General features: G+C 43.6%; 1 protein-coding gene across 7 annotated transcripts in view; it reads right to left on the bottom strand.

Moving 5' to 3' along the window:
- Positions 1-1,383: 1,383 nt before the first annotated feature.
- col16a1 (collagen, type XVI, alpha 1) overlaps positions 1,384-17,517 on the bottom strand; it is a 106,694-nt gene continuing 90,560 nt past the window's right edge. For all 7 annotated transcript variants that reach the window (XM_080859566.1, XM_080859567.1, XM_080859568.1 and 4 more), the window contains 18 exons: positions 16,498-16,551; positions 15,000-15,035; positions 14,518-14,580; positions 14,284-14,355; positions 13,852-13,905; positions 13,496-13,540; positions 12,982-13,026; positions 12,796-12,849; positions 11,433-11,486; positions 11,234-11,284; positions 10,841-10,930; positions 10,636-10,671; positions 10,223-10,267; positions 8,473-8,670; positions 5,842-5,905; positions 5,254-5,430; positions 4,893-4,970; positions 1,384-3,483 (listed from right to left, as the gene is read on the bottom strand). In XM_080859566.1, the coding sequence (XP_080715692.1) occupies positions 3,290-3,483; positions 4,893-4,970; positions 5,254-5,430; positions 5,842-5,905; positions 8,473-8,670; positions 10,223-10,267; positions 10,636-10,671; positions 10,841-10,930; positions 11,234-11,284; positions 11,433-11,486; positions 12,796-12,849; positions 12,982-13,026; positions 13,496-13,540; positions 13,852-13,905; positions 14,284-14,355; positions 14,518-14,580; positions 15,000-15,035; positions 16,498-16,551 (1,410 nt within the window). In that variant the 3' untranslated portion in view covers positions 1,384-3,289. The remainder of the gene's footprint in view (positions 3,484-4,892; positions 4,971-5,253; positions 5,431-5,841; positions 5,906-8,472; positions 8,671-10,222; positions 10,268-10,635; positions 10,672-10,840; positions 10,931-11,233; positions 11,285-11,432; positions 11,487-12,795; positions 12,850-12,981; positions 13,027-13,495; positions 13,541-13,851; positions 13,906-14,283; positions 14,356-14,517; positions 14,581-14,999; positions 15,036-16,497; positions 16,552-17,517) is intronic.

Here is a 17,517-nt window from a genome sequence, read left to right as displayed (position 1 = left end):
GGAGCTTTTCTTTTATATCGTGGTCACTTTAAATGTTTTGAGTTTTACTGCTCATTATTTCCAAGCATTGTTTGTTTTTAAACAGGGCAAGTTCGAGCACACTACCCCCCTAACACAAACATACCCCCTCATCTGTCAATGTTCTACAAGGCCATTTCCATACCCTTAAGTCTCATTAAGGTTTTTGTTAAGGATTCAATTTTATTCCAGACTATACATTTGACTGTGCACAGTATCCCCCTTAGACTTCTAAGATACGGATTACCTTAATGTCCTCTAGTTGCCCGGCAACAGGTTCTTGACAACAGTCTAATCAGTGATTTTTAGTGCTATGTAAATCTTTGTAAATGTGTGTTTATTTTATATGTAAGGGTGGGTTTTTCGTGTTTTCGTTAGACCTGAACAGAGAGCCTTGGTTAATGAACGTAATCAGCGTTTTTGAGTTGAAGTAGACCAAACTCACTCTGCTTCATCATCAGGGTTTCATTTTCCGGTCAACTCATCTATGCCACTGTCAAGTCCCGATGCAAATGACAACCTTTTCCCCGTACCAATAAAAGTGCAGAGAACTGATTATTTTCATTAAACAACGAAAGCTATTTATTGTTCTTTCCTTGGATCATCTGTAAACGAGAAAAGTTCTTTTTTTTCTTCTTCGCACCTGGCTGTTCAGGTCAATCTAAATCAATAAAGAGGAACGTTTTGTAAAAGTGAAGGTTCTTCTGTATCATGTGAGAATGAGAGATGAGGCTACTATTCTATAGGTTTCGGGACTTGATCGAGTTCATTTCCTCACGATTTAGCAGTTACAACTTCCAGTATACTGTGAAATAAAATCTATCTGTATCATGTAGATGTTCACATTTCTTTAATAAAGGAAACCTGGTTCCATATTAGTTTGTCAGATAGAGAGAGGAAGGAAAGAGAGAGAGAGAGAGGAAGAAGAGAGAGAGAGACGGAGAGTCAGGTAAGTGTTGCCTATGCCTACAGTTCTACAGTTAAATTATTCACCCACGGCGGCAAATGCATTCTGGATGAGACGTGTGTTTTACTTGGTCAAAGGTTTGCAGTAAAAGCTGTAATTTAAGAACAGTGGCCTTCTGAACGCGTTCAAACACTTGACACTGTTATTTTAAAATCACTGTTGTACAAAATGACAGGCCTTGGGTGTCAAACAGGGTGGGGAGCGGGCCAAACTATCCATGTTGACATTTAAACATTGGTATTATTTAAACGCAACGGCTCAACCCCGAGTTTGTCTTCAAATAGAGTCGTTTTTCCACACGGCAGTGCTGGATGTTCTTTTATTCTGGTAGACTACTGGAGGTTAAAGGTGACGGAATGAACAAGATATGGGAGAAATAAAAAGCATTTCACTGGATACGTCTGCATTAAAAATATTTATTTGCTTTTCTCAGATTTCCATAAAAAAAAACTCTTAGCACAAGATGGATTCGGATGACACAACTTGGAAAGGCACGATAAAAAGGTGTTGGCATGGTAACAGCATGAGATTTATGAAGAAAAAGGAGGATGGGGCAGGGCTTTACAGACAGATGATAATTGGTCTCAACAGCCAATCAGATCTCTGGACAGTACACACAGACAACAAACTCTGCAACTCCATCAACAGTTTGGCTCAAGTGCTCCATATTACAGATTCAGGCTCGTTGGCATGGCGACAGATGATTGATGGCTTATCATTCCGTGTTCATTTAGTACAGCAATCAAGTAATGAAGAAATGATCTGAGGCATGTACAAGGTGAATTATATTTTGATGATGGCAGTTAGTTGAAATGTATGAAATTATCTAAGAAGATAAGATAAAAAAAGTAGATTTTTTTGATGTTATGCTGATGTGGGAGTGCTGCAGTAAAAAAGGAAAGCAATTCAAGTTTGTATGAGGCTCAGGAGGTTTTGGATGTGCAGCATTGTGGGGTGCGTCTATGAAGCGTTGACTGCTTGTTAGTTACTGTACTTTGCGCTTCCACCAAAAGACTTGAATGGAAGCATCCCACATAAAACAGGCAGACAATTATAGCTTCCAGCTTTCACTGTCTGGACCAGCTACAGATGGATAAGGAGTAGAAACGCTGTTTAAATAGAGACTCACACAGACATCAGTTTGCCCAGTTAGTGACGCTCTAGCCTGTTCCCAGCTTATGAAGGCTATTTTCTCACATTGACCTCTGACCTCTGTGGATGGATCAGTGGATGGATGACAGTCATGGATGGAGAGATATACCATTCTTATGCCAATTGTTCAAAACAAAACAAAAACAAATCATACAAAAAAAGCCATTATATATAAATATTGATATGTACACAACACACGCCCAATACTAAAGTGGGCAAATTTATATACTGATGGTACCATAAGCATTACCTGTTGCTGTATATTTTTTCAGCCATGGGGATACTATTTTCTTCCAGGAATGTTCTTGAAACTTCTTGATCTTTGATTGTATAGCACAAGTACATACAACGAGGACACATGTGGAACTGCTGGGTCTTTCTCAAAATAAACGTGTCACCTCAGATAGCGGCCAGACAACAGAGGAAAGGGAAAAAGCAGGTTAAACAGCTGCCTATAAGCAAAACACATTGCAGATATCAGAGGAAGTAAATCCATTAGCTGTGTGTATGAGTGTGGGTGTGTGTTAGGGGGATGGTTGTCAAAAATAAAAGCTAATTTCTGAAATAACGAAGTGGAAAACGTGTCACTTGATGAGGGATGTCTGATAATAGAGGTGTGTGGACAGAGGTGGAGTTGGAGATAGTAATGATAAACAATCTGGTCCAAAGTCTCAGGATCCCTAAATCCTCAGTCCAACCTCTTAGGCGGATGGCAGTGGTTGAAAACACAACTGGATACCAATCTGGATGCGTTGATGTGACTCCAGCCCCGAGAGAGAGAGAGAGAGAGAGAGAGAGAGAGAGAACCTTGAGAGAGGGGCCTCCTTTCAAACACAGGCTTGAAGCAAACGTGGTGTTTAAGCAGTGGGGTGTTCTGGCAGAAGGCTTCCATTGGGGGCGGCTCAAACAAGCTAAGCGAGTGGTTGGCACAACAGTGCAGTAGCTTGGATCAGGCGACACAGGGGGTAAATTACTGCCTTTCTGGAAGTTTCTCCTGTCATTCTCCTCCTTTTTCTTTCTTTCTTTTTTCTGTTTTTTTTTGTTGCTTTTGCCAACCCAACTCCAAGTGTGCTTGTCCTGCAGTAAAACTCTCCCATTTTATCTGTTGAAAACATCTCCCTCCCTCCATCTGTCACTCTCTCTCTTCTTCCTCTACCAGGGCCCTTTAGCGTGGGGGCCCTTGGGGTTGTACTCCACTGGCATACTCATGCAGTCAGAGGGGTTACAGCGACCCTCCTTGCCCTTGGAGCCGGGCTGCCCGGGCGTTCCCGGCACTCCTGGGATACCCTGTTGGCCTGCTGGACCTGTTGGTCCTGTCTTCCCGTAGCCTTGAGGTCCTGGAATACCTGCGGGGTGAACAGAGAGGCATTACTGAAGGTGGAGAGACGAGTCTGTGATGATATATGTGAGAGGGCTTTGGGGCATCTGGACTGGTGCCTAAGAAGCATTACATAGATGAGGCTCTTTATTCATCCACTCACTCACTCACTCACTCACTCATTCATTCATTCACTCATTCATCCACTCACTCACTCACTTACTCATTCATTCATTCATTCATCCACTCACTCATTCATTAATTTATTCATTCACTCATTCACCCACTCACTCATTGATTCATTCACTCATTCATCCACTCACTAACTCATTTATTCACTCACTCACCCATTCATTCATTCAGTCATTCATCCACTCACTCATTAATTTATTCATGCGCTCACACATGAATTGATCCATTCATTCTGAGTAAGGAGTCATTTGTGATTACATTAGAGAGTGGCTAAAGCGACACATGCATACTGACCATTAACAATTGCTTTTGGTGAAGAGAGACCAAGACTATATAGGTGGAAGAGCTTTGAGGGTAAGTGCCAATAAATTAAGCTACTCATTTATTCATCCATTCATGCATTCAGGGATCTAGCCTTTGTGTGACCCCCCTCCAAGTACTAGGGACAGCTATCCATGTGAGGGACAGGGATCTAGCCTATGTGTAAGTGCTATCAGAGGGAATATAACACCACCAATCTAGCATATTGCTAAAACCCATCATAAGCAGTCCTCAAATTATACACAATTACCCTGAACACTTACAAAGGATTGTTGGTTTAATTAACTACAAGGGGCGAAAGAGGAGTTTTCGAAGCAATCTAAGCCAGCAATCAGCGGTGACATTTCTATTAAAGCTGCCAATAATCGGACTCAGTCATCAAACACGCAGCACTGCATAGGAACCCAGCGTGTTGCCTTGCAAAGTACAGCAAGCAACTGATCGGAATCCAGCTCTAAATAAATACAAAATCATATTAAGGGCCCTAACGCAGCAAACTTTCGGCCTTCGACTTGATTAACCGAACCGGAACCAAACCAAACAGTATGATGTAACACCTTCTCCATTTCAACATAAACTCTGCACTGCCAAGATCAAGAACAAGCTAAGCAAAGCCCTTAACCTATTTAACCTCTAAGGCTGATAAAATAGTGCCAAAAAAATTACAAATACTGTAATAGCAAACATTAAGGTATACTAAATAAAGAATTAAACAGCAGAAGTCCTTGTCCCTTTATATAGGGGCTGTACAAGTTGATGTAAAAACATATGCTTTCATACACACTCAACATATTTTATTTTATTTTTAACTAATTGATTATTGGCCCCAGATTGTCAGCACAATCAAGACCAACATACAAACAAACGAAGCGTTCGAATATAACATGACCACAAACGGCCCAGTGTTTTAAAGGGGTATCTTACCTGGAGCCCCGGGGGGTCCAGAGTCACCCATCTCCCCTGCTCCCTTGTCTCCCTTCTCTCCCCTTATGCCAGGCCCACCTGTGAAAAATAATAATGGTTCAGCCCATCTCTTTTATATTCAGATATCACTTACACCAACTGTAGAGGTAAAATGGTTTAGCCTGTCAGTTTGATTTATGGTTTTCCAAGACTCCCATGTGCCATCTTTGTCTCTGAAGACAGCATCAATAAACAAACAAAAAACAAACGAAAAAAACAAACACCTACAAACACAAATCATATTTCTGTAGATGAACCATCATCATGTCTGGGTGCAACAGATGGGCATTAGCATGGGCATTAGCATAGCAGCGCCTCTTACCTGGCGGGCCCACGGGCCCTGAGCGACCCTCGCGGCCAATCTGCCCCGGGCGTCCTGGCCCCCCTGGCGGCCCTGCTACGCCTGGGTTTCCGTCCTTGCCGGGGGGTCCTGGTCGCCCTGGAGACGACACCATCTCCACGGGCATCTGCATGCGCGACATGTAGTAGGCCATCCGCTCTGTGCACGAGGAGCATTCAGTTAGTGACAGCCAAATGCCGTTTAAAAAGTTTCAATGACAATAATCAGCATTCAAACCTAAAGTCCTTTATCATGACAGGAGATAAAGTTTTAAAAACTTTTATAGACAATAATCGGCTGTCAAACCTAAAGTTCTTTATCATGACAGAATATAAAGTTTTAAAAAGCTTCAATGACAATAATCGGCAGTCCTAAAGTTCTTTATCATGACAGGAGATCAGGAGTTTAATCTGAGATGAATACTAACTTGTGCGGCTCCTCCATTTCAGCTTTAGTTTGAGGTTGTTCATTGATGACCATTAAATGACATGGTGGATTTAATATATAACACAGTCAAATAGGCGCTATATTTAAACATACACTATTCTTGAGGATTCAGGTTTCACTCACCATCAAAGATCTTGATGACCTGTTGCCTGATGAAGCTCCTGATGTCATCGTAGTTCACAACAGCCTGAGAGAAGACCAGAGAAGACATGACTTTATGTCTCTGTGCAGCAAACTCCCCCCACTTCACATCCTCCCAACAACTAGCTACACACACACACACACACACACACACACACACACACAACCTGCACACACACATCCACCCCCTCCTTATACACACACACACACAATCAGACCAAACCCGCACACACACATACTACCCCCCCTCCCCCCACCCCACCCCCTCTTCATAAACACAAAAACAAAACAAAGACTGATGCTTTCATTCTCTGTCTGAGATCATGTTTTCATATTCATACTCTGTAAGTAAGATTCCTTCAGAGGGACGTTGTGAAGAATACAGGTAAGAGCCGTGGGCTGGATGTTTGTGGATGAACCTTACTGCGTCTACATTTGCAGGAGCCTGATCTTAAAACTTCAAACCGTTGGGACAAGATTATGCTGATACACTATCAAACCCAATTTCCCTGTAATCTCATGCTGACTCACGGACAGTATGCCTAGCTGAGTTTTGTCCTTATGTGACTCTGAGATTCATTAATTTAGCAGCTACTGGCAGCCACGGAGAGAGAGAAAGAGAGAGTAACAACGGAGAGAGAGAAAGAGTGAATCACAAAAGAAAGAGAGAGAGAGTGGGAGTTATAAAGGAGAGAGAGGGAAAGAGTGAGTTACAAATGAGAGAGAGGGAAAGAGTGAGTTACAAAGGAGAGAGAGAGAAAGAAAGAGTGAGTTACAAATGAGAGAGGGTAAGAGTGAGTTACAAAGGAGAGAGGGAAAGAGTGAGTTATAAAGCAGAGAGGGTAAGAGTGAGTTATAAAGCAGAGAGGGTAAGAGTGAGTTATAAAGAAGAGACAGGCCTTAAGCGTTTGCATCTTTTTGATGGTTCTAGCGACTGTTGTTATATATTTTGGGTTGCCTGATTTGCAACAGAGGAACACATCTAAAATATGAGGACTGTCATATGGACCTTCTGTCAAAGTCCCAGAGTACCAGAGCACCAAGCCCATTAAGAGCCAGCTGATGACATTACTCATCACCTTTCTCAACCAGGTTGACCGTAGGAATGAAAGGTTGAAAAGCACTTGATATCAACAGCTGTCTTGGAGTTCATAGAACCAAAGCATCCACCCAGAAGATTCTGTGTTTAGAATTAGGATTAGACTAACATCTTGCACAGTGCAAAAGAGTAAAACTTTTAAAGTTCAACTCTCGTAAACTTTTAACTGCACAGTATAAATCTGCATAGTCATTCAAATAACATGCAGGGGATCATTCCCTTGTGAAACAAAATTCATTTTGAATGAATTGTTTACTTAATCAGAAAGGCTCAGCTAATTAATGCCACTTACTCCCACCTCCTGAATCTCATTTCATTAAGCACACCTCATGGACTCCTCAGAAGAAGCCACGTCTTCCTTTGTGAGTTTTTAAAGTCACTCACCATGTTGATGTGTGCTCTTGAAAGAATATTAGTTTTTCCCACAGCAGCTGTTCTATTGAAGTCTAAACACAAACAAATATGTACGCCCAGACAACACATTATGGAGGCTTATTTGCATCTCTGCAAGTGGTGCTGGATGCAAGTGGTGCTCTTAATTTATTAGGATCTTATTACATTTTATGCTTTACTTTCATCTCTCTTCTCTCTTGGTTATCTTCGAAATTGCTTTTGGTTCTTACATTTACTCTACAGTTTGACCTTACCTACTAATTGTACATATGAATCTTTTTTTTTATTTAGACTTGTTTTCCTTAATACTATTTTCTTTGCCCTGTGCGCTTGTATTTCTGCCTGCCGGGTTCCCAGTCATGCTGTTACGAATGAGCAACCTACTGCATATCATCCGTTACTTATTATTATTACTACGAATATTCCCTCTTAAATCATGATTATTGCCTCTGTCCATATGCTGAAGCTGCCTGGAGTAGATTAGCAGTAGTTTTGTCAGTGACCTTTTGGGCATTGAACGATTTAGTGGTCATGTCAATAAATTGACTGACAAACCAGTGAAGCAGTTAAGTACTTAAATCATTCAGTCGATTAATTAATTTGTCTGCTAACCCGCCATGCACTCTACCAGGACCTGGCTCCCAGTTCCTCTCCTATCGTCCCTGCATAGATCAAGATCATTTGCAGATATAGGATACATAATATCCAAATTCTAAAAGTTAGTTCATGTTAAATGAAGCCAGGTCCTAGTACCCTGAAATGTCCCGTTGAAACACATCTGTCTAACCTGCCTGACTACTACTTCTAATAGCCATGATGCAAAGTAAGAAGCACACAGAGTCAGACACACTCTGAAGAATAGGGAAAAGGTCCTCAGGGTTAATCAGCCTCAATCTCAGCAACTCATCAACAACATTAATGATATGGTTGTGCACAATATTTAGCAGTAACTGTAACAGTGTTTAGCATCACCACCCTCAAAGCAGCGAACCTGGCATCGATTCCTATCCGCTGCAGGCTGCCTATGTAGGTTGACTAAGTGTCTGTTCACTATAAGGAAATCGGCTCTGGTTGTGAGGGTTAACCTGTCCAGCCACCCCTTCATTTTGATGTACACTCACGTCGGTCCCGGGCTGGCCATCACGTCCAGATGGTCCTGCAGGTCCCTGTTGTCCTGGTGATCCCCTCTCTCCACGTGGGCCAATCGGTCCCATCATCCCTCCACCCTTTTTAGAGCCATACCCGCCTCCTCCCGATGACAGACCCGGTGGGCCACGCTCCCCCGGAGATCCCCTCTGTCCTGTGGCTCCCGCTTCCCCCTGTTAACACACAGAGGGCCCTGATTTAACACACACACACACACCAAGGGCACATTCATTTGGTCATCCATTTCGTAACATGCAACAAGAGTTGAGCGCCTTTGAGGGTGGACCAAGACCTCATTTGGGTGTGTCTGATCAAAGTGGTGGGTGTTTCATGCTAATTTTTTTGAGGAAGGCACACTACAGTTTGACAGGCACTACTAATCTACTTTCAGGCACTTCTAATCTACTTTCTACACAGTTTGACAACATAACATTGACCAGGCACTTAGCCTATCAAATTGAGCAACTGTCTAACTCAACAGAATGTGTTACCAAATGGCAACATTTAAAGCGTTATTGTTTACCGTCAGTGTATTCGTAAGTGCAGAATGAGACCTGTCTTCAGTGTTCCCTTCGGTATCAGTGTTTACTGCCTGACAAAACCTCAGCCTAACTAAAAAAGTATTATTTGGGGATGTGCTGATAAAAACGCCAGTATCCAAATCTAGGCTTAGATGGCCCTTTAAAAAGAATCTGTATTCCAATATCGTCTCACACAGCAGAGATATGATACAGTGTCTCAGTGCTCCCAGAATTTAAAATCCAAGGCCCCTGAGTAAGAACTCAACATGATGCACACTATGCTAGCGGGAGAGGGGCCATTCATCATAAATAAATAGCATTATTGGGGGCTGCCGTCATTTAAAGACCACGGCCTTCTGCACAGGACTCTCTAAATAGCTTGGTGCAGCCTTATCTAATACATATTTGAAACTGTGAAAGACCTGACAAGAGCGTGCTGTCAGCGTGATATATAGTCCAATAACGCATGGCTCTTGCCCGTAATGGCATCATCCCGAGGAAGGCTGGGTTCATGCGGGGATGATAGCGTTGGAAGCTAATGGTTACCGAGGCTACCGCTCACATCCACACACAGGTAACGGGGGGTGAAAGCAGCCGAGCATGGAGATGTTTATAGATTACAGAGGCACGCAAACATAAACAGCGACAGCTCGTGATTGAGAGAAATTCACTCACTGGGAGGTTTCCTCAGGCGAATGTCCCTGTCTGTGTCTACTGAGAATAGTGGGTGAGTTTATACTTTTGAAACTGAAAAGATCGTTTCACTTTGTTAGGTAATTCTACTGAAAATAAGGTAAACACACGGAATCTATATTTAACTTCAAAAGATCCACATGCGCCTGAATTCAGAAAATTGCTTGTTTAGAAACAAACAGAAACTCAACATGGTGTAAACATTTCATTTTTCAATAAGCAAAATAACATTCAGGGATTCCTAAAGGATAACCAAACAAACACACACACACACACACACACACACACACACACACACACACACACACACACACACACACACACACACACACACACACACACACACACACACACACACACACACACACACACACACACACACACACACACACACACACACACACACACACACACACACACACACACACACACACACACAAATCAATGCTTTACTAAACCAGTGCATAATCAACTACACTGGAGCAAGCATTTTAACAAATACTCCTTTTACCTTTTGTCCTGGATCCCCATTTTGTCCGGGCAAACCTGGTATTCCCTGTATGAAGTTAAGAGATGAGAGAATGGATTTTCAAAATTACTTTTGACACTGTCTCACCCATTTCCAACTGCTACTAACACATATTTTTTACACAAGTGAGGATGGTGATATGTCTGAGGAAGTGCAAAGGTCCTTGTGAAACACAGAATTGGAAGTACCAGGGGAACCTCCTTAGTTAATTTTCTTTGAAAGGTTAAATACTTTAAATAAATAATCCACAAATGTGTTAAAGTGCTGATTAGAGTGTTCAATGGTAGCTACTAAAATAAGGGTGATTTGGTAGCCATGTAAACAAGGAAGTTTGACAATTGATGCCACTCTATGTACTATATAATCTATGTGGTCCAATAAGAGGGTGTACTCACATCTTTTCCTTCTTTCCCATCATTCCCTGATTCTCCCTGGAAAAACGGCAAACAGGATAAAAGAGTTAGAGAGGCAAAACATCACAGACACGTCAACACACACTCAACGCCTAATGTGTTTAACATGTCTTGCACTACATTGGGTTTGACGGTGGATTGTTTGCGTTTGCATGTTGTGGAGAGATGCATGTGTGTGGGAACAGACCATCATTCCTGGGTGTCCGGGCGCTCCTGGGGATCCAGGAAGTCCTGCCCGGCCACTGTCTCCCTGCTCTCCTTTATCTCCCTTTACACCCTGAGGACAGACAGACAGACAGACAGACAGACACATAGAGACAGACAGGTCATATTAGTAGACAGACAATCAAACCAACAGTGAGAGACAGATAGCAGCATGCTGTTGGCTGCTGAGTGTGATGTTATGATCAATTGCAGCATGCTGTCATGTTTGCAGGGTCTGAGAGTGATCTTATAACTGATAACAGCATGGGGTCATGTTTGCCGGGTCTGAGTGTGATGTTATAACTGATAACAGCATGCCGTCATGTTTGCAGGGTCTGAGTGTGATGTTATTACTGATAACAGCATGGTGTCTCACCACTCCTGGAGGGCCAGTTGGTCCGGGTGGTCCTGTGGCTCCAGTAGACCCCTAAAAGATGAACAAAATAAACACAGGAGGATAAATTCAAGAGAATAGGCAATTCCTCTATAGCACAGACATAGATAGAGAGAGAGAAGAATAGAGGGAGAGAGGGCGAGGGAGAAAAAATAGGTCTTTAATTTGTTCCTGTACTTACCAGATGTCCAGGAGAACCAGGGGGGCCCTGTGGCCCTGGTGTACCAGGATCACCCTAGAGAGAGAGAGTGTGTGTGTGTGTGAGAGAGAGAGTGTGTGTGTGTTGTGTGGTTGTGTGTGTGCGAGAGTGTGTTGTGTGTGTGTGTGTGAGAGAGAGAGAGAGAGAGAGTGTGTGTGTGTGAGTGTGTGTGTGTTTTGTGTGTGTGTGACAAAAGAGAGAGAGCATGTGTGTGTGAGAGAGAGAGAGAGAGAGAGAGAGAGAGAGAGAAAGAAAGAGAGGGAGAAGTTAAAACCCCTTTACTGGCCCAGCTACTCCCACATCATTTTAAAGGCGACACCAAGAACATAACCACACATCACCAGGTAAAAAACAGGCTATCGCTATCATCAACTGACCACTAACCTTTGTTTACACACCATTTGCGTGAAATAGGTTTGCGCTTTGTGTTTCAGAACAGGACTTTTATACAACACTCTCCATGAAGGTGACTGATTCTGGCTACCTGATGAAAGGGTTCTCCATTTTGTGTCAGGTCTCCCTATGAGAACATTTACTGTAAATGCACACTCTTGACCATAGCATTGTACTAGACCTTCTTCCTGTGTCATAGAACTTCTGCAACCCTTAAAAAGACATCAGCATCTCTTTAGTGTTGTCAGGTTTTATCTGGTTGAGACATAAATCTGGAGAAGGAACTTCAACTGGGCCACTGTCAGATAAACTATAAACAGAGAGAGAGATAGAGAGAGAGAGAGAGAGAGAGAGAGAGAGAGAGAGAGAAAGGGAGAGATAGAGAGAGAGGGAGGGAGAGAGAGAGAAAGAGATATACAGGAGAGAGAGAGAAAAAGATAGAGATAGAGTAAGAAATAGAGAGGAGAGAGATATGCTGCAATGTGAACCCATCTTTAAGCGATATTACACATGTCCTTTCCATCATTTCATGCTGGTTGCATGGAGGTCAGACATGAAGAGTCTGCTCACCTCCAGGCCTGGGGGGAGAGAGAGGGGGGGGGATAGAGAGGGGGGAGAGGGGTGGATAGCGAGGGGGATAGAGAGGGGAAGAGAGGGGAAGAGAGAGGGGGATAGAGAGGGGATAGAGAGCGGGAGAGAGAGAGGGATAGAGTAGGGGAGAGAGAGGGGGGGTAGAGAGGGGGAGAGAGAGGGGGGGGTAGAGAGGGGGATAGAGTGGGGATAGAGAGGGGGAAAGAGAGGGAGAAAGAGAGGGGGATAGAGAGGGGAAAAGAGAGGGTAAAGAGAGGGGATAGAGAGGGGGATAGAGAGGGGGAGAGAGAGGGGGATAGAAAAGGGATAGAGAGGGGGATACAGAGAGAAACAGGGAGGAAGACATGAAGAACCTGCTCACCTCAAGGCCTGGTTTGCCTGCCATCCCTGGCAGCCCCGTGGGGCCACAATCTCCCTGTTGGGAGGAAGAAATTCAAGAGGAAGTAAAGAGAGATTCATCACTAAATAAAACAGTACAACCCGAGAGTGATTATCCTTATTTCATGGGAATATCATCCTAATCTGATGATTTAAAAGATCAGCAAACCTTTGGTCCAGGGTGTCCCGTATGGCCTTTGATGCCTTTGAAACCCTGCGGGAAGGAAGCGAGAACATTTCAAATGAGGTCAACACACTGTTTCAAGAAGCGCCGGAGCCGGTAGGAACAATTTAATCACAGTTCCCTGACTTGACTACTCCCAGCTGCCCAGAAGGCAGGACATTTTCACAGAGCAATTTAAAGATATGTAAGAACAGGTACAAGCAATTTAACTCGTTTCACAGATTCAAATCAAATAAATCCCTTGGCCTCAACACGTCCTGACCAACAGCATACACCTAGCCACAGGGAAAATAGAATAGTCTCTACTTTTACTCGTCCCATTTCTGTTTTCATACACTTTATGCCCATCTTAGCTGCTTTTAGGGCTAGTTTTTTTTGTCTAAACATGTGGCACAGGGATTTATATGATCAGAAAAGCATGTAGAACTCTGTAGTTGCCACAGATAACTGTTGCCATGGCAACAGAAAACAGGAAGCAGGGCGAAGGGCAAACTCATACCGGGATTCCTCTGGGACCAGCGGGACCGGGAGGGCCAGCAACTCCCTAATGGATAGAGAGAGACAGGATTGAGTGAGTTAGAGAGAGTGATGACAAAGAGAGAGAGAGTGAAAGAGAGGGAGAGTGAAAGAGAGGGGGAGGGAAAGAGTGGGAGTGAGAGAGAAAGCGGTGAAAGAAATAAAAAAAGAAAAACAGTGAGAGAGAGAGAGAGAGATAAGTGATAGAAAGAAGGAAAGAGCAAGAAAGACAGAGAGAGAGAGAGAAGGAAGGGAGGGAAATTATGCCTTGCTCATATACAGGGACACATAAATACTGCAACAAATAAACACGTGTACTGTACACATCATTGTACTTACACTCTGTCCAGTCGTTCCAGGTTTTCCATCACCGCCCTCCATACCTGGGGGTCCCTTTACAGGCACAAGGTCAAACAGGAACATGGTGGGTCAAAGAAAAAGACAAAAAAACACAATTCCCACACAGTCGTCATAACTGCCAGGTTGGCGGAGACCACAGATCAGACCTTCATCTATTGGTTCCACTCTGCAGTAAAGGCTGGGGCAAACCGAGGTTGTGGGAACTCATGATGCTAACAGCTAGCAACCGCTAACCGCTGACTCACCAGCAAGCCTTGGCCAACTGTGGCCTGGAGCTATGCTAACTGCTAACCGCTAACTCCCCCGCATGCATGCCAGGGCCATCTGTGGCCTGGAGCTATGCTAACTCACCATCATGCCTGAGGGGCCCTGGCGGCCTGGAGCTATGCTAACCGCTAACAGCTAACTCACCATCATGCCTGGGGGTCCCTGGCGGCCTGGGGGTCCAGTTGTTCCCTGTTGCCCAGGAAGGCCAGTGTCACCCTGCAGAGGAGAAAAACACAGAGGCAGAGGTTAGTTTGTAGAACCAGTGTGTGTGTGTGTGTGTGTGTGTGTGTGTGTGTGTTGGAGACCGAGAGAAGGATATATTTTGTGTGTGCATGAGTGTGTGTGAATATAAGACTTGTCAGCAGTCTGGGCACTGGCCTTGTCTGCCTTGGGTCCTGCGGGCCCTGTAGGCCCCGCCTTCCCTGGGAAGCCTGGAGGTCCCTGAAAGCACAATCAATGGTTATAACAAACACACTCCACACACACACATACAACACACACACACACACACACACACACACACACACACACACACACACACACACACACACACACACACACACACACACACACACACACACACACACACACAATGCATACACATACCACAAAAACTTTATACACACACTCCATGCAGATACCATATACATAGCACACACACACACATAATTCATACACATACCACACACACACACACACACACACACACACACACACACACACACACACACACACACAAACACACACACACAATGCATACACATACCACAAAAACTTTATACACACACTCCATGCAGATACCATATACATGGGGATATACAGGGATGATAATGCATTTCAGTTCATGTGTGTAGTGTTACCTGTTGCCCTGGGAAACCAGGTTGTCCTGTGAAACCCTATACAAACGCAGAAAAGAGCTCTGTGAGGCCGGGTGGCTTTGGAGGGATGCATGATCTAATCTGAAACATTACATACAACACCACATGACACCAGATGAAACAAGACAAACACGCAGCCATGGCAACGTGAACTCCTCTGTGTGCTCCGCTCTGAGACTGAGAGAGCTTTTGGTTTGGAATATTTCTGTTCCAAACATTCCAAATAAGAAGACATAAAAGTTCTATAAGATCGTAGCAATCCTACAAGCTATGACCCTCAGCCATCCTCTGGGCAGGCATCCTGTCTGCTTAGAAACCAAAACACCCTATAGAATATATAGTACACATGAAGGTAGGCCTCTAGGCCAGATTCAGCTGGAGGTACAACCAGTGGACTTTTACAATGCACTTTAATGTTTTAATCTCTGTTTAATGCTCTCTTATCTGCTCATAAAACACTTTGAATTATGATTTACTGTATGTTATATAAATAAACTTGCCTTGCCTTTCCTTACAAGCACAGATTAAACTTGCAGCCCGTGTTTTTGGTGTGAGAAAAACAAAATGCTTGTTGACCTACAATAATAACTAATCTCCTCAATAATAATATAATATAATAATAATAATATGATATAATAATATTAATAATATGACAATAGTTGAGTATTGCTCCTTGGTCTTCTAATTATGCTGACACTTGGTTTGAGATGTGTGTATGCATTGTTGAAAATTTAGAGGGGCAAGATATTTAAACAACTACATATAGGCTAAAACTGAGAAACAAAGGCAGAAAAACACAAATGAATGTTGAGGAACACTGTTTCTTTCTCAAAGTCAGTAAAATACAAAGTAATGTTGAGTAGAACTGTTTGTTTCTCAAAGTCAGTAAAACACAAAGTTATGTTGAGGCACACAGTTTGCTTCTCATGCATTCAGAGTGTTTTTTTCAACAAAAAGAGCACCTGCTCTTCCTGCAGAACCCAACCACTCGGCTGTGTGAGGTTCTTCCAGACGCCCTCGGCTCATTTGAGTCTCATTAACAATGGAGGTGATTCAATCTGGGAGGGTGATTTCCACGGCTCATTGTTCACGCCGCGTCGCACTGTGCACTAACTCGGCTGGCAGTCCGTGTTTACTTCTCACGCTGTTTGCTAATGTCTCCACCCTCTGATTGAAGGATTCTTAATTAGCGGAGGAGGGGAGCGGCAATGAGACGTGGTGTGTGAGTGTGTGTGTGTGTGTGTGTGTGTGGGTGTGTGTGTAAACTGATAAACAGCCTCCCGTAAGGAAGGAATGATGCAGAGGCTCTGCGTTAATTAGCCGTATAGGAATAACGAGCCTTGTAAGAATTAACGCAGCGTCGTAGCATCAATATCAAATGATTATCATGGAGCGCGGACCGTATGCAGCCACACCAAACACACCAAACACGCGTCTGGGGGAGGTGGGCCTGGGCTTGGGCCTCGTCGTGCAGTCATACCTTTTCCCCCTGTGGTCCCGCCGCTCCAGTAGAGCCAGTCTCACCCTTGGAGCCCTGGCAAGAGATAAGGACACAGCACAATCTGTCAACCCCCCGAAAAAAGGACACAAAACAATCCCCCCCCCCCCCCCGATAAAGGAAACAACACAACCCCTCAACCCTCTCAACCCCCAAAAAGGACACCAAACAACCCCTTAACCCTCCTAAAAAGGACACAAAACAACCCCTTAAACCCAAAGTTTTCTGTTATCTCCACCTTCTCACTTTTCTGTAAAGGTAGAAACAAGAGGCATCCTATCCTACTTCCTATCACAAGCTCTGTCAGCCCATACATACACTTCCCTATACTGTTTACAATCCCTAAGCCTCAGGTGTAGGCTATAGATAGCGTTTCTTCTTCTTTTGTAATTCTGTAACTAAGTCAAGTTATGAATAATTCCTGCCCTGGCTGCCAGATAAGGCCCTTTTTAAACAGGCACCTGAGGGCTGCCACCTGTCCCCTGTCCTCCATGGGCTTTTTCCCCCTCCTTTGTTGTGAAAATAAAAAGTGCTGCTGACTCATCGGCCTCCTTCAAGGCTCGCTTTTGAACTTCATCGTTTTAGAAATGAGCTTTTCACAGCTCACTCGCACGTACAAAGTGTTCTCGCTGCAGAATACTGCAACCTATGCAGACTTAGAGCAGTGGTTTCTGTGCTATCCCAAGATCTCGTGGGACGCTATTAAAATTTTCATTGAATTTATTTGACTCTGCGCTTTGTGATCACAAGTATGCAGTATGACTGTATTGGTTAATGGTTGATGCTTGATGTATTTAATTTCTCCGAACTTTTCTATTTGAAGTCTAAAAAGTACTGTGCGCCACGATAGCATACATAACTTCTTCAGCTCAATCATAACCCGGCAAAAGAGTCTACTTATCAAGTTAGAAATAGGCCTACTTGTGCCTGAGGGAGAGTTTTAAACTTGATGTGGAGATGTCTCTGTAATTGTCAGAGCTGCTATACATTTGTGACATCTCG

Source organism: Sprattus sprattus, assembly GCF_963457725.1.
Source record: "Sprattus sprattus genome assembly, chromosome: 20".
Classification (NCBI taxonomy): domain Eukaryota; kingdom Metazoa; phylum Chordata; class Actinopteri; order Clupeiformes; family Clupeidae; genus Sprattus; species Sprattus sprattus.
Note: the sequence above shows the minus strand (reverse complement) of the source record. Positions and strands in the feature narration are given on the sequence as shown.